The sequence below is a fragment of the Carcharhinus amblyrhynchos genome, unplaced genomic scaffold (genome assembly GCF_965287045.1).
Source record: "Carcharhinus amblyrhynchos unplaced genomic scaffold, sCarAmb.v2.hapA scaffold_73, whole genome shotgun sequence".
NCBI classification, from domain to species: Eukaryota; Metazoa; Chordata; class Chondrichthyes; order Carcharhiniformes; family Carcharhinidae; genus Carcharhinus; species Carcharhinus amblyrhynchos.
In genome coordinates this window covers 805717-826579 of record NW_027649813.1, presented here as the reverse complement: position 1 = coordinate 826579, position 20863 = coordinate 805717, and the positions used below count along the sequence as shown (strand labels likewise).

At 46.9% G+C, this 20863-nt stretch overlaps 1 protein-coding gene across 1 annotated transcript; it reads right to left on the bottom strand.

The window, feature by feature from the left end:
- Nucleotides 1-3046: 3046 nt before the first annotated feature.
- Nucleotides 3047-19655, bottom strand: LOC145337772 (zinc-binding protein A33-like). Its single transcript, XM_080182619.1, has 6 exons — nt 19245-19655; nt 19062-19157; nt 18735-18968; nt 18205-18227; nt 17259-17374; nt 3047-3597 (listed from the first exon to the last, which is right to left on the bottom strand). Exons 1-6 carry the CDS (start codon nt 19653-19655, stop codon nt 3047-3049), a joined length of 1431 nt encoding a protein of 476 aa, XP_080038745.1.
- Nucleotides 19656-20863: the final 1208 nt, after the last annotated feature.

Sequence of the window (20863 nt, the reverse complement as noted above, 5' to 3'; positions counted from 1 at the left end):
GCCAGCATCCCATTCGCCTTCCTGACCACCTGCTGCACCTGCAAGCTGGGTTTTTGCGACTCATGCACAAGGACCCCGAGGTCCCTCTGCACCGTCGCCTGCTGCAGTTTTTCGCCACGTAAGTAATAGTCCTTCCTACCATTCTTCCTACCAAAGTGGACCACCTCACACTTGCCAACATTAAATTCCATTTGCCATTTCCTGGCCCATTCGCCCAGCCTATCTAGATCCTTCTGCAGACTCTCCACACCCTCCGCACAATTTGCCTTTCCCCCAATCTTGGTGTCATCAGCAAATTTCGACACCCTGCACTCGGTTCCCTCCTCCAGATCTTCTATATAAATGGTAAATAGCTGAGGCCCCAGCACCGACCCCTGGGGCACCCCACTAGTCACCTCTCACATACACTTCACCCTCACCCCAAATATGGGGCAAAATATCCTATTTTTGTTCTTTAGCCATTCTCTAATTCATCGTTTTCTCCCCCAAATTTTCATTCAATCGTGACTAATTTGTCCCTCGATTTATTCACCTTAGCTCCAATTCACTACAGTTTACATCAATCCCATCTAGAATCCATAAGAAATACCAACAGCTTCCTCCTGTTCCTCAGGAAAAAGGGGACGTGGAATTCTATCCGTCATCACACACACTAGGAAGGAAGCAGAGGAGATTCGCCAGGTTTTGCCTGTGCTGGGGCATTTCAGCTGTGAAGACGGGTTGGAGAGACTGTTTTTGTCCCTTACAGCACAGAAAGCTGGGAGGTGCCTGCTTGGGGTGGGGAGCTGGTCGAGGTGTGCACAAATATGACAGTCGTGTATACGGTAGATAGGACGAAACTTCATTCCCGCCCCACCTTAGTAGAGTGATCAATAGCCAGGGGCATAGGTTTAACGTCAGGGCAGGAGCTTTAGAGGGGATTTTATGAAAAAACCTTTGCACCCGGGGGATTGTGAGAACCTGGAACAGCTATTTACCATTTACATAGATGATCTGGAGGAGGGAACCGAGTGCAGGGTGTCGAAATTTGCTGATGACACCAAGATTGGGGGAAAGGCAAATTGTGCGGAGGGTGTGGAGAGTCTGCAGAAGGATCTAGATAGGCTGGGCGAATGGGCCAGGAAATGGCAAATGGAATTTAATGTTGGCAAGTGTGAGGTGGTCCACTTTGGTAGGAAGAATGGTAGGAAGGACTATTACTTACGTGGCGAAAAACTGCAGCAGGCGACGGTGCAGAGGGACCTCGGGGTCCTTGTGCATGAGTCGCAAAAACCCAGCTTGCAGGTGCAGCAGGTGGTCAGGAAGGCGAATGGGATGCTGGCCTTCATAGCGAGGGGGATTGAATATAAAAGTAGGGAGGTCTTGCTGCAGCTGTATAGGGCATTGGTGAGGCCGCAGCTGGAGTACTGTGTGCAGTTTTGGGCGCTGTACTTACGCAAGGATATTTTGGCCCTGGAGGGAGTGCAGAGGAGGTTTACTAGGCTGATACCGGAGTTGAGGGGATTGAGCTATGAGGAGAGGCTGAATAAACTAGGCTTGTACTCGTTAGAGTTTAGAAGAATGAGGGGAGATCTCATTGAGACGTATAAGATGATGAATGGGATGGATAGGATAGAGGTGGAGAGACTCTTCCCGCTCAAAAAAGACAGTAGGACTAGGGGGCACAGCCTCAAGATAAAGGGGAGGCGGTTTAGAACGGAGTTGAGGAGGAACTTCTTCACTCAAAGGGTGGTGAATCTCTGGAATTCTCTGCCCGTTGAAGTGGTGGAGGCTGCCTCGCTAAATATTTTTAAGAAGCAGGTTGATGGGTTCTTGATAAGAGAGGGGATTAAGGGTTATGGGGAGAGGGCGGGAAAGTGGAACTGAGCCACGACAGATCAGCCATGATCTTATTGAATGGCGGGGCAGGCTCGAAGGGCTAGATGGCCTACTCCTGCTCCTATTTCTTATGTTCTTATGTTCTTATAAGGGGTTCACTCTGAACATACTCTGTGTGAGGGGCGAGGGTGGAGAATGTGTGAGAGGTGGGGATGGAGTGTGTGTAAGGAGTGGGGTGCAGAGTGTGTGAGGGGCGGAGATGAAGAGTGTGTGAGGGTGGGGTGGAGAGTGTGTGAGGGGTGAGAGGTGAGAGTGAAGAGCCTCCTCCCCCTCCCTCCTCCTCCCCACTTCGCCCCCACCGCCCACCTCCTCCCCCCCACCGCCCACCTCCTCCTCTCCGTCCCCCTTCCACCCCACTCTACCCCGCAATCCCCCCAGAGTGACAGGCGGATTAACCAGTCGCTTTCCAAGTTTCATGATATCCGCCTCCCTGTGTCTGAGTGAAAGGAGCTCTGACCAATCGCTTTCTGATTGCCGAGAAAACCCTCTTCTTCTCTGATGAACAGGCGGAACCGCCAATGAGCTTTCACATTCCCCGCCTCCCTCAATGGAAATAACACCACACCGGCCAATCGGCTTCTCCATTCCGCTCAAACCCGCTTCCCTCACTGTGAGTGACAGGAGCTCTGACCAATCCGTTTCCGAGACCCAGGAAGCCCGCCTCTTCAGCTGAATGAAAGGCACTGCGGCCAATCTGCTTCCCCATTCCGCAGGAGGGCCGCCCCTTCGCTCTGAATGACAGGCGTCCTAACCAATAGACTTGCAGACTCTCCGGAAACCTGTCTTCCCCGCTCAGAGTGACGAGATTCTAACCAATCACCTTCCAAGAATCTGGAATCCCGCCTCCGTCCCTCAGAGTGACAGGAGCTCCGGCCATTCGGCTTCTCCATTCCCCGGAATCCCGCCTCCCTCACTCAGTGACAGACACAAACAACATGTTGAGTTTCTGCTTCTTGGATTTAATGATGAACTGTGGAATCTTTGAGAAAAACTGTTTCTATTCCAGTGGTTCTCAGATTGTTTTATTTGAAGAATCATTTTACAAATGTAATCATGGAGCCCCCAATGTAAATTATAATTCTATATAATAACCACAATATGAACAGGTTCCATCAGTTTACAGCTGGCAGGAGGCAGGGAGACGGTGTGAAATTATGGGATGGATCTGTTAGAGACCTTTAACCCCGCAGATTGTCAGCGGCGCCGAGTTTTCCCCGTTGTTATTCGATCCCGGGCTGAAGATGGGAAAGATTCTCTCAGTGAAAGTGTGGGTGAAAGTGTGGAGATGGGACATGTTGTCCGCATTGTAAAATGACACCTGTCCACCCTCATAGTCCAGGGAAACCCCGATCTTCCGGGGATTCACACTCGGGGTGAGGGGGGCCAGTGAGGAGGTGGTGACCGCAAAATAATCACTTCCGGATCTCAGCCCCACCGTCCAGAATCCGGACTCAGGGCTCAGGTAGATTCCCCCTTTCCTGTTCACAGACTCTCGGGCCACTCCCAGAATCCACCCTGTCTTCTCCCCCACCTCCACCTCCCAGTAATGTCTCCCTGATTTGAATCCCTCTGATCCCAGGACACAGAGACCGGGATCAAACCTCTCCGGGGTGTCAGGGAGCGGCTGCCGTTTGTCTCCGAGTCTCACACTGGTCCGGTCCTCAGACAGGATGAGCCAGGGATTCGCTGTGTTCGGATCCAGAGTCAGAGAGGCTGGAGCTGGGGGAAAGTTAAAATAACACAGTCAGTGATTTCGAGAGAGCGGGTGGGGAGGAGAGAGAGTGTGAGGAGTGAGGAAGAGAGGAGAGAGGTTTGTGAGGGGGAGGGGAGAAACAGCAGGAATATGATGGGTGCATGGAACAGAGGGAGGGGAGACGAGTGGGAAGAGAGCAGAAAGGAGATGTGAGGATGAAGGGAGAGAGTGAGAGAAAGGGAGGAGGAAGAGAAGGAGATGGAGCACTGAAGTGGGGAGAGGGAAAACAGGGCAGCGAACAGAGGGAGCAGGAGCGTGAAGAGAGAGAATGAGAGCAACATGAGGAAGAGGGCAAGTCAGATCCTGAAGGTTTTAGATACAGTGTATAGACAGCAGCTGGGTGGCAGATATTGTGGCAGGCTGTAAGAGAACAATATGAAGATGTGGAGTGTATGGGCAGAATTTAACGACCTCATTGTGGCCGTTTTGTGCTGGAAAAATGTCGTAAAATCTGGCATGATATGACTAGCTGGAATGGTGCCCATTTTTGCACCCATTCCCATTTTACCACCAAAACAATTGGCACAATTGGGAGCCTGTCCAAAATGGGTGAAGCATCAATTTGCATCATTTGTATTCATCACAACGTAGTTAGCAAAATTCATTCCAAATCATCCCAGCTCATTTGCTGCAGTTGGAATCAGTGAGGAAAACACCTCAAGTACAACAGTCGCATCCAGAGAGCAGAGAGGGTGAGCGTGGAGGTAAGTCTGAGATTTCAAATGGCTCTGTGTTGCTGAGGTGGGGGTGGGGGTGGGGAGGTTGTTTCAAGCTGTACAGGTTGCATTTTGGAGTGCAGTGAGAGGCTGATGCTGTTCACAGGGTTTGACTTTGGATTCTCAGCGCTGACCCAAGTCTGAGCGCTGATCTTGGGTCTTATTGCTGAATCTGGGTCCTAGTGATGGCAGCAGCAAGGGCTTTTGCTGGCAGGGAATGGGCTGGAAACTCTCTGAAGTGGCAGTGCTGCTGCCTCAGAATTTAAGAAGTGCTGTTTCAGGCCTGGACTGCATGGATTCTCGGTTTGTGTTTGTGAGTGGAGGGGAAATGAGGACAGCTGTGTTGCTGGTGGTCTTGGTGGGGGGGGGGGGGGTGGCGGGCGCGATGTGGGGAGTATGTTTTGCTAGGGAGCTGTGGGGGGGGTAATGTGGTGAGTGTGCATTGCAGGGGTACTGGGGAGGTATAAGGAGTGTGTGTTGCTGCGGGTCTGTGGGTTGGGGAATGTGGGGAGTGCATGTGGCCGAGTTCTGTGATGGAATGTGAGTAGTGTGGGCTGCTGGGGGACTGTTGGGGGTATGGGGATTGTGCATTGTTGGGGGACCATGTAAGGGGGAGTGTGAGTTGCTGGGGAGCTGTGGTGGGGAATGGGGGTAGTATGTGTTGCTGGGCTGGGGGCGAGCAGAGTTCTTTTAACCTCTCCATCTGTCTCTCCTCTTCCTGAAACACCCCCTCCACACCCACCTGCTCTTCAAATGGCTCTTCCAATGTAACCTATTGATCTTACTGTTCTTTGAGGAGGAGGGGCAGGAGGAGAATGTATGTGAAAATGAAAAAGAGCATGGGAAGGGGCCGACTGGGAGAGTGGATGGAGAATGGGGATAGAGAGTGGGAGGGAAAGATAATTGCTTGACAGAGAGATTGATTGTGTGAAGTAGCGAGAGAGAAAGTGGAAAATACTGAGGTAAGAAGGAGAGATTGATGGGGGACAATACATGATCCTCGCTGTAGTGTGGCCACGCAGGCAAGTGATCCCAGTCAATTCTATCCCAGGCTTGCTTATTCTGTTTAAATTAGAATTACAATAAATTTAAATAATGCATTCAACCTTGCATCCATTCCAGGTGCAAGATTTATCGAGCCTGATACCTGGTGCCGGTAAGATCGTGTGAGGTGAGAAATCGGGTGTGAACCTGACTTCTCAGCTCTCTGGCAATCTTACCAGCTCACTCCGCCAATCAGCTGATGGGGCATAATGGTAATGTCATCCCCAAAGAGTCGACAAACAGACAGGTTTGCTGTGTGACAAACATTTGGCAGATGAAATATCATGTAAGAAAATGTGAAGTTATGCACATTGATAGGAAGAATAAAGAAGCTAAATATTATTTAAATGGACAAGGACTGCAGAAAGCTGCAGCTCAGAGGGATATCTGGGTCCTCAGGCATTGATTACAAAAAGCTAGCGTGCAAGTTCAGCAGGTATTAGGAAAGACAAGTGGAATGTTCGTCTTAAAAGGGAATGGAGTATAAAAATAGGGTGATCTATACAAGGCACTAGTTAGACAACAGCTGGAATACTGTGAGCAATTCTGGTCCCCTTATCGAAGGAAAGATATACTGGCATTGGAGGCAGTCCAGAGAAGGTTCACTAGATTGATTCCAGGTATGCAGACATTTTCTCATGAGGAGAGGGTAAGTGAGTTGGACCTGCACTCATTGGAGTTTAGAAGATTGAGAGGGGACTTTATTCAGACCTATATAATTCTCTGCAGGCTTGACAGGACAGACACTAAGGCATTGTTTCCTCTTGTGGCAGAGTCTAGGATAAGAGGGCTTAATCTCAGAGTAAGGGGTCACCCATTTAAGACATAGGTGAGGAGAAAACGCCTATGTTTGATCAGTTATAGTAACATTAAATGGCAGAGCAAACTTGATAGGCCAAATGGCCTCCATCTGTTCCCATATCTTATGGTCTCATGATCTTATAAGGGGATAGAAATAGTACTCATTACTCCAGATATGGTCTCACTGAGGTCCTGTGCCCCTGCAGGAACAATTGCGTATTTTTGTACCTGGGTATCCTTGCAATAGATGCTCCTATTTCTTATGTTCTTATGTAAACTCCTATTTATATTCCTAATTACTTACTGAACCTGCAGACTAACTTTTTATGATTTATGCACCAGGACATCCAGCTCCCTCTGTACCCGAGAGTTCTGCATTTTCTCTTGGTACAATTCCCGACCAGACCAAATTTGTTCCGATCTTGGATGAAACCTTAATATTTGGTAATATTTGGTAATGTCCAGGATAGGAACAATCATGTTTTAGTTCTTGGATCTAATTTGAAATCCCTGATATTTACTAAGAGTATAAATCGTAAGAATTAGGAGCAGGAGTAGGCAATTTAGCCTCTCGAACCTGCTCCGCCATTTAATACAATCCTGGTTAATCTCGTCTCAGCCTCAACTCCACATTCCTGCTCCTTCAATCCAACCCTTCAATGCCAAACTAATTAAAAATCTGTCCAGATCATGTCTGTGGGATGGTTTCGGGGGTCAGTGATGAGGCCTGCGATGTCTGTGAGGGAACTGGTGAGAAAACTGGTTTAAACCACAACTGTCTGTTCAGTGCAACTTCAGACCCGAATCTCCCACACTCAGTGCATTGCAGGGATCACAATCATGAATATCATTAAATGCTGTGGGGCACAGCATACTCACACCAAACAGCCTGAAATCTGTAGGATGAGCGGGAATCTGTGCATTTGCACATCTTTGGGAGATCACTGAAAAGATCTCCCAGAATTCAGATCACTGCCCTCCAACCCCTTCAGACATTGCTGGCCCCCACAGCCCCCCTACAAACACTGCTGCTCTCCACAACACCCTCCCACCCCCACAGATATTGCTGGCCTCATCAGTGGCCCCCAAACCACTTTCCCCCACCCAGAGATATCGCTGGCCCCACAACCTACATACAGACATCACCGACCTTATCGTTGGCAACCCCACCTGCTACTGACTTTGCCGCCGACCTCCCCACCCCCAGACAGACAACGCTGCCCTCCCCGTACAAACATCCCTCCCCCTCCAATACAGACATTGCTGCCCCTTCCTGACAGACATCGATCCCCGCCCCCACCCCCGCCGTACATTCATCACTGCACACCCTACCCCCTCCCCTCCCCTCGCACAGACATTGCTGCCTACTCACCCCATGCCCCACGGATCTGTTTAATGTGGATACCCCACCCCTTGAACATGCTGACCTCACTGCTGCCCTGCAGAGAACTTGCGTTGTGCTACCATACACAACCCCAGCTTGTGAGCATTCCCCCTCTTGAATGGGATTCCTCAGTATTGCACCTGCCCTGAACACAGCAGCTTATTGATTTGGATCCCTGAGTATTGCACCTTCCCCAGGACACAGCGGCTTATTGAATGGCAGCCAATCAGCACCCCGAGGGACGCATAACATTCAATTGAAAGCAGCCTTCAAAATTTCTCCCAAGGATTTGTTGCCAACTGTCCCTTGACTGGCCAAAGTCCCTGAAACTGCCACCCCCCAAGAGCTGTATATTATCTGCAGGAATGGACACACAACTAATCACACCACAAAGATACATGTGAGGAAATCAGCCCCAAGACTCACTGAGGTCGACCAAGAGTGCCTGCTTGATGCCATGGAGGAGAGAATTCAGTCGCTTTTCCCCAGTCAGGCACCTCGTCCAAGGGGTGCAGTCACCATGGCATTGTGGGAGGAGGTGGCAGAAGTGGTGAATGCCTGGAGCCTGACACTGTGCTCTGGCCGGCAGGGGCAGAAAAAACTGTACAACCTTCTTTGAGCAGCAAGGGTGAGTTAGCATCCCACTTGGAACTCCGCACTTTCTTGGCACAGATCTCAAACCCTGTGCGAGCATTCAACAAGGCCCCCTTCCCTCGGAACAGAATCTAACCCCTTCCCCTCACCCCTCAATGAGCACCCTTCAGTGGTGACCCTTTTCCCCTCAACTGCCAGCACAAAACTCCTGAGACACAGGCACACATCACACACCACACATTTGAATATATTAATGCTTGCGAGACACCTTAAGCTCCTACTGCAGAAAAGCATAACCGCTACGTGAGGGCACAGAGTGGTGATGGTGTGCCTGACCTGCAGCAGCTGACCAGTGTTGAAGAGCGTACCGTGGAGTTGGCAAGGGGAGATAGTTCATCCAGAATGGTGACATTCAGCCAGGTCGGCATCCAGTTTGCAAGTGAGCATAAGCATAGTCCTCAACGTAAGTCCTCTTTGAAGTAATTGTGATGCTGTGTAGAATGTGTGACGTCCCTTCCCCTAATGTGTGTTTTTTTTGCAGTTTTGGACCCAGGGGAACCTGGCCCTTTGTGTATTGGTGATCCCACCACCACCCCCGCTTCCGCTGTTCTGGAGCAAACTGCCCATGATCCCCCTGGAGAATACTTTGGAGGGAGACTTTGAAGAATCTTCTGAGGACAGCACCACTGAAACGGCACCGGCATCTACCACACAACCCACGAATACAGAGACTATCACCACAGTGGGTAGCTTTAGTGTTGAGGCTTCCGAGTCACTATCTGGTGAGCACATCACAGACACTGATGCTCATCCTAGGGCTCGAGCACATAGAGGTCAGCCAGAGGCGAGGATTCAGCTGTCCCCAAGCCAGATTCTGAGCCTCGGGGCCAAGGCTGGTGGCGATGCATCAGGAAACATGGAGGGTTGTGGAAGGTCTGTCATCAACCATGCTGCGACTGCAAGGCTGTTCAGGGGAGTCCAACAGAGTGCTGGTGCAGGAGGTGGTGCTGACACAGTGTGTGAACCAGGCCAACATTGCAAGGGTTGTGACCGCAGTGGAAAATCTGACCCAGGGGTCTGTCCTCATGGATGACAGGGTCCAGGCCATCCTGGAGACACAGCAGGCCACGAGCGAGGGTGTGGGCTGCATCCAGGAGGCACAGGTTTCCTTAGCCAGGGTGTTGGGAGCATGTGGGTGAAACTGTTGGCCATGGGTGGGGTTTGAGCCATGCTGGGCCTTCCACCCTGGAGATCCTGGACATTCTGAGGCCTTCTGATTTCCCCCTTCCTCACACCAGGGCTTCTCAGGGCCAGCTAGAGGAACAGGGAGTGCCATCTGCTAGGCAGCCAGGGCCCTCCAGGTCCCGACCACACTGGGGACATCCGCCAAGGGCATCACAGGAACGGGGCGTGCATCACAACTGGACACAACCTCCAATGTGCATCCTGGGATAATAGCAAAGAGAAGCAGGAGACCGCACTAAGTTAGAAAGTTGTAGTTCACTAAGAGGGCACGATTGAAGGCCACCAGTGGTCAGGGTTTATTTATCACTAACGTTAAGAGCACAATAAACTTTTCTTTGCACCTCACAGCTGTGAATCATGTGTCTCTAATTTCACCCCCATCCCCACCCCAACCACCCCCAAAGTGCTGAGTGGTCCCCATTCCTTTGCATAGAGGTGCTGTCTGTTGTCCCTTGGAGACTCAGCTGCATGTTAGAGAGTACCTGCCATACCTTCCCCAACATCCACCAGACTCTTGGTGCAAGGTGTTCGCACACCTGGTACCTCAGGGGAGGGGCGGCCACCCGCTTCCTGTGGACGTAAAGGTGACAGATGCCTTGAACTTTTCACTTCTGGCTCATCTCAGGCACCCAGTGGTGGCCGCATTGGGATCTCCCAAGCCTCCGTGCACAGATATGTTTGCCTGTTTGTCCGGGCAGGGCAATACATAAACTTCGATTTGGGCCATGCGCAGCAGGAGGCCCGGGCTCTAGGCTTCGCTCCCATTGCTGGGATTCCCAATGTCCCGAGAGCAGCAGAGCCCTGCCCCACCCCACACCCCCACCCCCAGATTGCCCAATAAACATATGTCCCCAACCCTTACAGCTACATGGGCCAGGGTGGCAGCGTACATTCGGAGTAAAGGTTAGGAATCAGGCTTGAGTGGCTCCAGAGAGAGCATCCCAGTGTGCACAACAGCGAGTGGTCATCATCCTCCAGCTTTCAACCAAGACACACAACCACTGCCAGCCCAGGCACGTTAACAGGTTTGGATGTTTTTGGGGGATAGGGTGGTGGGATGAGAGAGGCTGGGGAAGGGTCATGTGATGGTTTGTGGGCCGAGGTCGGTTTGGAGGGGAAATAGCGGCTGCACTTGTTCCTGGGGTGTGAAATCATGTCAAAGAGGTGGGAGATGCTAACATGGGCGGAGACTGTCGTTCCCGATAATGGCATGCTAAAGTATGGTAATGATGCAAATCAGAGGCATGCCAGTTTTCAGCGTGTTCCGGGTCTCTGGTTGGGAGATATGCATGGGGCACAAGGCTCATGGGGAACCCACGAAATGGGTAACACATGCATCTCATGACCCAACCCTCCAAAATACTAGCATGTTGCAATGAGGGAATCAGCCCTGTAACTTCTCCTCTTATGTGTTTTAAATCCGCCACCCTGCATCTTAAAACTATCACTTTTAGGTTTAAATTGCCCCACAAAAGGAAACGTTCTGTTTTGTTAATGTCCCTCATCATCTTGTACATCTCAATTAGATCTCCTCACATTTTTCTCAGCTCCAGAGAGTACAGGCCTAAACTTCTCTTCATAAGACAAACCCTTCATCTCCAGAATCAAGCTAGTGAACCTTCTCTGAACCACCTCCAATGCAATTCCATCCCTCCTCAAGGGGACGAAAACTGTACACAATATTCTAAGTGCGGTCACACAAATGCTTTGTACAATGGCAGCAAGACTTTTGTTATATTCCTTTAACAATAAATATGAATATTCCATTTGCTTTCCTTATGATCTACTATATCTGCATCCGAGGTTTTTTTTGCAATTCATGCATTGGGATGCCCAGGTCACTAATAATTTGCCTTTGTATTTTTCCTACCAAAGCCTCACACTTATTCACTTTAAACTCCATCTGCCAAATTTTGTCCTATTCACTTAAACTATCCATACCCCATTTATAAATTTCTTCCTTTGTTATCACAACTTATCATCCCACCTATTTTAGTGTCATCTGAAAATTTGGCTATGGCATCCACTATTCCTGTATGCATGTGATTAATATAGATTGTGAATAGTTGGGGCCTGAGGGTTGAACCCTGTGGCACCCCACTAGTTACATCTTGCCAACTCAAAAAACACCCATTTACCCTGACTTACTGCTATCTGTTCATTTGCCAAGCTTCGATCAAAACTAATACATTATTCCCTCACCCCATGTGAACTAACCTTGTGTACTAATCTTTTGTGTGGCACCTTATCAAATGCTTTCTGGAACTCCAGATATACTACATCTACAGGATCATCATTATCGGCTTTGCTTGTTACATTTTTGAAGAACTCAAAGCAAATTAGTCAAAGATTAAGTCGTCTAAAGCACTCATTAGACCCCACTTAGAGTATTACGAGCAGGGAAGGACTTCATACCTTAGGAAGGATGTTTTGGCCCTGGAAGGAGTTCCAAGCAGATTTACAAGAAAAATACCTGGATTCAGGGGTTTAGTTACAAGGAGAGATTTGATAAATTTGGCCTTTACTCTCTCGAATTCAGAAGGTTGAGGGGTGATCTAATAGAAGTCTACAAAATATTCAGAGAAGGTCAGAGTGGATAAGGATAAACTGTTGAAAGCTCTGGAACCAGGGGCCATAATCTAAAAATTAGGACTAGGTTGTTCAGGAGAGATGGTAGAAAACAACTCTACATGTATAGAGTGGGGAAGGTTTGGAAATCTCTTTCTCAAATAGTGGTGGATGCTGGTTCAATTGTCAGGTTTAATCCCTACAATGCAGAAGGAGGCCATTTGGGCCATCAAGGCTGCACCAACAACTATCCCTGTAACCCTATATATTTTCCCTGCTAATCTCCCTGACATTAAGGGGCAATCCACCTAGCTGACACATTTTTTTGGAGTGTGGGAGGAAACCACAGCTCCTGGAGGAAACCCATACAGACAGAGAGAAAATATGTAAACTCCACACAGTGACCTACAGCCAGAATTGAACCCGGGTCCTTGGGTATGTGAGGCAGTAATGCTAACTACTGTGTTCCTGTGTCACACTACTTTAAGTCTGTGATACTTTTATTGAGCAGAGGTATCAAGGTATATAAGCCTAGGGCAAGTATATGGAGTTAGACCACAATCAGTGATTGATCTCATTGAATAGCAGAGTGAGGTTAGAGGGGATGAATAGCCTACTTGTGTTCCTATGTCCCTTTTTCTTAGTGATGAGGATAGTCCCAATTTGCTCTCTTTCTATGACCTCTGAATTTTCTGTTGTTATTGGGATGGTACTCCTATTCTCCATCGTGAAAACTGAGGCAAGGTATTGATTTAGGATCTCAGCCATTTCTGTGTTTCCCAACATTAATTTCCAGCCTAATTTTCCAAGATACCAACATTCACTTTCACTACTCTCTTCCTTTTTACATCCTTATGGAGGCTTTTGTTGTCCATTTTTATATTTTGCACTTGTTTTATATTTTGCACTTTCATAATTTATCTGTGCTCTCTGTATCTTTTTTAGTGAGCCTTTGTTGATCGTTAAAATTTTCCCTATCTTCCAGTGTCACACGAGCCTTTGCAATAGGTAATATCATAAGATTCCCTAATGTGAAGGAAACACAATAATTTTAGAGGTGGCACAGTGGTGAGAACTGCTGCCTCACAGCTCCAGGGACCCTGATTCCAACCAGTCTTGGGCATCAGCGAGGAGTTTGCACGTGCTCCCCATTTCACTGGTGCTCCAGTTTCCATGCACAAACAAAAGATTTGCAAGTTAGGTCGATTGGCCATGGTTGATTGCCTCTCAGTTTGTGTGTGAGTGTAGGCCCCGTGATAGACTGGCGTCCAGTTCCAGGTGTACTGTATTTAAAGCCCAGTGCCTTGTAGGATAGAGTCTGACTCCTTGGGATCCCGAATTAGGATGAGCAGTGAAATGAAGAATAATTTTACTGTTCAAGTCAAACAGTTAATACTATAAATCTTATATTTTAACGTAAATAAGTAATATGAGGGAAGTGTGAATTAACAGGAAAACTGTGGTCACAGACACCATAAACTTCATGTTAATTTAAGTGACCAAGGTAGAACACACAACCATTCTCAATAATCCACCCAAACGTCAATGATCACCAAAAACCTCCCATAAAGAATGGACGATAAAGGGGCAGGTATTAATGAGGAACTGCAAGACTCTTACTTTTATCTTGCTTGTAAGACTAACAGTAGAGAAAATAATGGGATTTAAAGTAGATAATTCTCTCAGATTTCAGATGAGGGAAGAGATGAGTGTAGAGAAAATAGATGCATTGATGGTCATCTTTCAAAAACTTGCAGACTCTGGAATGGTTCCCGCAGATTAGAAGGTGCAAATGTAACCCAATGTTTAAGAGAGGAGAGAGAGAGAATATGACAAACGACAGACTGATTAGCTGACATCAGTAGGAGAGGAAATGCAAGAATCTTTAACAAAGGATATGGGAGAAAATAATGCTAAATTTAAGCTTCGTCAAAATGGCTTTATGAAAGGGAATCAAGTGCTGAAGTTTGACATTTTGGCCCTCTGCAGTGACTCTCTGAGGAATATCTTACCCAGACCCTCTCCCCGTAACTCAAAATACTTACCATGAATAATCCATCTAATCAACACACCTTGGGATACTAAAGGACATTTTATTTTTACAGTGGTCAATCTACTCACCTGCACATCTTTAGACTGTCGGAAAAAAACTGGGGCACCCAGAAGAAACCCACACAGACATGGGGAGAATGTGCAACCTCCACACAGATAGTTACCCAAGGCCAGAATTAAACCCAGATCCCTGGTACTGTGAGCAGCAGTGCTAACAACTGTGAAAATGTGCAAGATGCAACTAACAGAATAGTGAAGCGTAACTGGTGGACGGAATGTATTCAGATTTTCAGAAAGCTTTTGATAAGGTCCCACACAATGATTGTTCCTCAAAATTATTCCAGTGGTTCTGAAGTGTTTAAGCTCACGATGCAGGAATTGAGGCAGCTTTTGATGATTTCTCTGTGACCAGGAGATGAGTTATTTTTCTTGCTGCTGCTCACTTCTCCTTTCCCTCTCTCTCAGCCCTGCTGCATATTCATGAGGATTACTTGTCCCTGTCCCCTCTCAAGGACAGTAAAAAGTCTGACAACACCAGGTTTTAGTCCAACCGATTTATTTGATAATAGACTCACAAGCTTTCAAGGCTTCCCTCTTCGTCAGGTGAATGGAGAGTTCTGGCCTCAGACAGAGCAGTGCTCCTTCCACTCACATTGTCAGCCACTTCAGGTCTTGAACAGCAGGTTAGGTGTAAGGATTCGCATTCTAATCAGTAATCTCTAAACTGTCAGTGCTTTATATGCTCTGTCTGAGGCCAGAACTCTCCATTCACCTGACGAAGAGGGAAGCCTCGAAAGCTTGTGAGTCTATTATCAAATAAATCGGTTGGACTAAAACCTGGTGTTTTCAGACTTTTTACTGTGTTTACGCCAGTCCAACGCCGGCATACCCACATCATGACCCTCTCAAGGAACCAGAAAACATTTTCCCACACTGCAAACCAGTGGGAAACTGGACAGTGATATTGTTCTGAAGATCAGCCCTCAGAATGGATTGGGCCTCTGATCAAATTCATAGAGTGAGCGGTGGGTTCACTGGTTCACTACCTCAATGGAGTCACTCAGAAACTCAACCTCACTCAATCCAAACTGCCCTGTCATCCTCCCTATTCTAGATTTAAAGCCGTCCATACTTTGATCTGGTCTCTGTGACTGTGTTAAACCTATGGATGTTTACAATCCCCCCTTTTTTTTTGAACTTGAACATTTCAAAAAGATCAACACGCTCCCTCCCTTATCCAGAGCAAACTTGCAGTTTCTGCAGCCCCTCCTCTTGATTCATGTGTCCACTTCCACTGAACAGGTTATCTGCCATTTATCACTTGCTCTCTAATGTCTGTGCGTCTTCCTGATCAATGATAAAGTTGTTTCCCAGACTGACAGCTGGGACCAGTCCAATCTCCTAGAGCAATTCTATTTCACATCCTGAGACTCATACTCCACTCTTCTGGTTATACAGATCCTTTCAATGCTTTGACACACAATGCTTCAGACATTTACCCGGGGGAACCCACAGAAAACAAAATATGAGCAGTTTATTTATTAGTGACAAGTAAGGCTCTATATTAACACTGCAATGAAGTTACTGTGAAATTCGCCTAGTTGCCACAGTCTGGTGCCTTTTTGGGTCAATGCCACTAACCAGCATGTCTTTCATAATATGGGAGAAAACCACAGCACCTGGAGGAAACCCACACAGACGGAGGGAGAACGTGCACCTCCACACAGACATGGCCCAAGCCGGGAATCGGTCCCTGGTGCTGTGAAGCAGCAGTGCTAACCACTATGCTACCAACTCTTTGCTTCCTATTAGACAGCCAATCCTCTATCCACCCTAACACCTACCCCCAACTCCATGCACCTTAACCTCCTGCAGCAACCTTTTGTGAAGCACCTTGTCAAACGCCTTTTGGAAATCTAAAAACACCACATCCACCGGTTCCCCTCTGTCTACTGCACTAGTAAAAAGTCTGACAACACCAGGTTTTAGTCCAACCTATTTATTTGATAATATACTCACAAGCTTTCGAGGGACACCCTCTTCGTCAGGTGAATGGAGAGTTCTGGCCTCAGACAGAGCATATAAAGCACAGACAGTTTAGAGATTACTGATCAGAATGCGAATCTTTACACCTAACCTACTGTTCAAGACCTGAAGTGGCTGATAATGTGAGTGGAAGGAGCACTGATCACAGTTTAAAGAGATGTGTATTGTCTCCAGACAGTACAGTAAGTGAGGTTTTGCAAACCCAGGCAAGTCACGGGGGTTACAGATAGTGCGACATGAACCCAAGATCCCTGTTGAGACCGTCCTCATGTGTGCGGAACTTGGTTTCGCATTCTAATCAGTAATCTCTAAACTGTCTGTGCTTTATATGCTCTGTCTGAGGCCAGAACTCTCCATTCACCTGATGAAGAGGGTGTCCCTCGAAAGCTTGTGAGTATATTATCAAATAAATAGGTTGGACTAAAACCTGGTGTTGTCAGACTTTTTACTGTGTTTACGCCAGTCCAACGCCGGCATACCCACATCATACTGCACTAGTCACATCCTCATAGAAATCCAATAAATTTGTCAAACATGACTTCCCCTTAACAAATCCATGCTGTCTAATAGGAAGCAAAGAGTTGGCATCAATGGGTGCTATTCTGGTTGGCGGCTGGTGACTAGTGGAGTGCCGCAGGGATCGGTGCTGGGGCCTCAACTGTTTACCATTGAAATACATGATCTGGAGGAGGGGGCTGAGTGTAGGGTGACGAAATTTGCTGATGACACGAAGATGAGTGGAAAAGCAAATTGCGTGGAGGGTGTGGAAAGTCTGCAGAGCGATCTGGATAGGCTGAGCGAGTGGGCAAGGACCTGGCAGATGGAGTATAATGTTAGTCAGTGTGAGGTTATCCACTTTGCCAGAAATAGTAGTAGGAGAGATTATTATTTAAAAGGTGAAAAGCTATTTTTGATAAGAGAGGGGATTAAGGGTTATGGGGAGAGGGCGGGAATGTGGAACTGAGCCACGACAGATCAGCCATGATCTTATTGAATGGCGGGGCAGGCTCGAAGGGCTAGTTGGCCTACTCCTGCTCCTATTTCTTATGTTCTTATGTTCTACCGTGCCGCCCAAGGATGAACAGTCGGCAATTTGAGCATTTAATCTGGGACATTAAAGACGCTTTAGTCCCTTCATAACTGGACTGCTAATCAATAAAATTAATGTTTTTTTTACCAGGGTTAATGGAGTTCACCATTTCTCTCCACACTGTGTACTGTAAAGGAGCTTTGTACTTTCCGATAGGCAGGGCGGCAGCAGATATTGGGAGTGTGTAAGTGTCATCACTAATCCTGTGAACATTAAACAGTTGATATCATAAATTTGTCTTTGTTACAGTATTTTAGAAGTTGTTTAAATCGTCAAGTTTGTAACATTTTTGATGATAGAAAAAATGTACAAAGTGAAATAAGAACATAAGAACATAAGAACATAAGAAATAGGAGCAGGAGTAGGCCATCTGGCCCTTCGAGCCTGCCCCGCCATTCAATAAGATCATGGCTGATCTGTCGTGGCTCAGTTCCACTTTCCCGCCCTCTCCCCATAACCCTTAATCCCCTCTCTTATCAAAAACCCATCAACCCGCTTCTTAAAAATATTTAGCGAGGCAGCCTCCACCACTTCAACGGGCAGAGAATTCCAGAGATTCACCACCCTTTGAGTGAAGAAGTTCCTCCTCAACTCCGTTCTGAACCGCCCCCCCTTTATCTTGAGGCTGTGCCCCCTAGTCCTACTGTCTTTTTTGAGCGGGAAGAGTCTTTCCACCTCTATCCTTGTTTCTCTAACTGCACAAAATCTAAGTTGGAAATTCATGGGCAGAGAATGGAAGAATCCGTGCCCTGAAAAATGTTCAAGAATTGCGAAGAGACTCGTTGTCAAGACATCACACCCTACAGGAAATGATAACCATTTAGCCTATCCACTTGCTGCATTACAAAAAAGCATGTGGAGCAAAGATAAAGGAAAAACTTATTATACAAACAAATGAAGTGTGTGTGAATTGTTGGCGCCAGGAGAACACATCCTTTAAAGTTGTGACAGGAAACAAAAAAATAAATAAACAACAACACTTTACTGGGTGCTTTTACCGAACCGCAGATTTTCAATAAAGAACGTGTCCTACCTTTTCTCCCGACAAGCTTCCTCCTGAAAGAAATGAATCAGGAACACTGAGGGTAACAGTAACAGATTTCAGGAGCAGTAAGACAAGCTGGTGTAATGAGCATACTCAGAGCAGGTGAGATTTCACACGGAAATGTAAAGTGATACATTTTGAAAGGAAGATTGTGCAGAGTCAAATAAACTGGAATTGAACATCAGTCCCGCTCACAGACACAGTGACTCTCACACACCGTACCAGACACACCCATACAGTCACAACATGGGACCGGAACTGGATTACAATGGGAGTTCCAGAAAAACTTAAGTTTGACAAACACGGAAATAATCAGAAAGAAGTGTGAAAATCAAATTCTCAGGAGATTACAGGTATCCACAGGAATCAGCAGCGTGGGAGCCGTCAGATTCGACGCAAAATTCTGTTCAATTATCTCGCTATTTTTCAATAAATTCTCTATTAATTTCACAGTTACCATCAGTTATTTAGCGACTGTGTGAAGTTTCCCTGAACTGAGCCGCAATATATTTCCTCACCTTCAGAAATATCAGATCGTCTTTTTGCTCCATCTGTTTCTGCAACTTTGAGAGTTTCTCCTCAATAGAATTTAAATTCTCTTGAATCTCTCGAAGGTTTCTCTCCAATGATTCTAGAATCCTCTCCTCTTCTTCCCTGAGATCTCTGAGTAATCGCTGCTCTTTCTCAGTGAGAATCTGGTGCATTTTAGTGAACTCGGATGTGATGTGGGTCTGCAGACTGCTCGACTGTTCCTACCCAATGAAATGTGAAACATAATTAATGTCCCGCGATAAAGGGAACAAAACTAACCGAGATCCCAGAAAATCAGCACAGGGAGACCTTACCCTAACTTCAGAAATCTTCCGTATCTGTTTTTGTTCTGTTTCTAGAATCGCCGATTTCTTCTCATTGAGAGAATCGAAGGAAGATTTGAGCTGATCCTGGGATTGGGTGAGAAAATCACAGAGTGAAAATGCTGGATTTTGAAAAGTGATAAAACTATCAGGTAAATAATATTTCCCTTTTACCTTGTAGATTTCAACACCTTCTTTAATCTGCAGAAGGCGGTGCTCTCTGTGTTCCTCCGCAGTCACACAAATCAGACAGACCAATTTCTTCTCAGTTTCACAAAACAGCTTCAGTTCCTGCTGATGTTTCTCACAGTGAAGTTTACTTTTCTTCTCTTTCGGATTTAACTTTAATTGTCCAGCTTTCTCCGCCAGATTCGCTAAGGCCCAGTTGGCTCTAAGGTTTTCTTGCCGAAACTCCTCTCCACATTCCGGGCAGGAGTTTATCTCCTTCTTTTCCCAACACTGGATGATACAGGAGCGGCAGAAGTTGTGTCCACACTCCGGTGAAACTGGATCAGTGAAGAAATCGAGACAAATGGGACAAATTGTCTCCTCGGTCCAACTCTCTGCTTGTTGTCTGGAAGCCATCTTCACACTCAGCACTTCCTGATTCAAACCGCAGTCAGTTTCAGTGTTACTGCCGCACATCCTCCGTTCAGCTATTTCCCGATGAAGTTCACTGCAGCACTCAGGGAATTATTATTACAGAGCGGGCCATATCGTCGCCACTTTCACACTGGAGATAAAAACGGGCGCGAACTGAGAACTAGCGCAGGGAAATCTTTGAGCTGTCGGGGGTGGATTGAACTCCGGGAATGTTGGCAGTGGAGAGAGAGAGGTGGTGGAGATGGGAGGGATAGAGATTCCATTGAATTTTTCACCAGTCTGAACTCGCTGTCGATTAAAACCACTTTGGTGAAACTCGGTGTGAGATCCAGATCCAGAAAGTGAATTGTGTTCGTGACTGCAGCCGCTCACAATAAAACATACAATGCCACAAATGTCAAGGAGACATTTTACACAACAAGTAGAGGGAAGATATTTAGAGGGTTCGATCTGTGAAGTTTGGTTTATTTCCTAGAACGAAAAACTTGTAGTTTCATATATATTTATGGATGCCCCTCGGGGCCCCAACCCAGAGAAACATCAACTGATGATGGAGCAAAACAAATGCTGGAAAATCTCAGCAGGTCTGACAGCATCTGTGGAGAGAGAACAGAGCTAACGTTTCGAGTCTGGATGTCTCTTCGTCAGATTCCAACATCCGCAGTAATTTGCTTTGAACTGATGAGGGAACACTTGAATTGGAATCTCTCCTCTAATGTCCGGCGGGGTTTTTTCACACAGGGAATGGGGAGAATGTGGAACTCGCTGTCACATGGAGTGGTTGAGGTAGACAGAGTTGATACATTGAGAGTGAGGCTTGAATTACAAGATGACTTTATACCGCACAGGATGTACGTGGAGCTTGTTTTGTGTCTGAGGAAATTGAACTCATTTTCGGAAATTGAAAAATCCAGAGATATTTCAACTTGGTCTCACGGATTTTGGGGTCTGTGTACTGATATATCAGACAGGATTTATTGCGCTGCGCTCCCAGTCCCTGATAAAGAGGAAGCACATCACAGGGTGTAGGGACAGGACTGTGGGACAGACCAATGGGAAATGGGAGAGGGTGAAACGACATCCTATTGGGATTGAATTTGAAGAATTTCCCCCTACATCCGCGCTAGTCCAGCAAGAAAAATCCCAGGCTGTGAAGTTTTGCGATGGCTTAGATTCATTAACAGGCATTT

Bases quoted from the DNA above. Each gene is read 5' to 3' on its own strand.
- LOC145337772 (XM_080182619.1), bottom strand. From the start codon at position 19,655: ATGGCTTCCAGACAACAAGCAGAGAGTTGGACCGAGGAGACAATTTGT. The intron at 19,158-19,244 runs GTAAAAGGGAAA...ACCCAATCCCAG, and splicing joins AAGGTGTTGAAATCTACAAG to GATCAGCTCAAATCTTCCTT. The intron at 18,969-19,061 runs GTAAGGTCTCCC...TTCATTGGGTAG, and splicing joins GGAAGATTTCTGAAGTTAGG to GAACAGTCGAGCAGTCTGCA.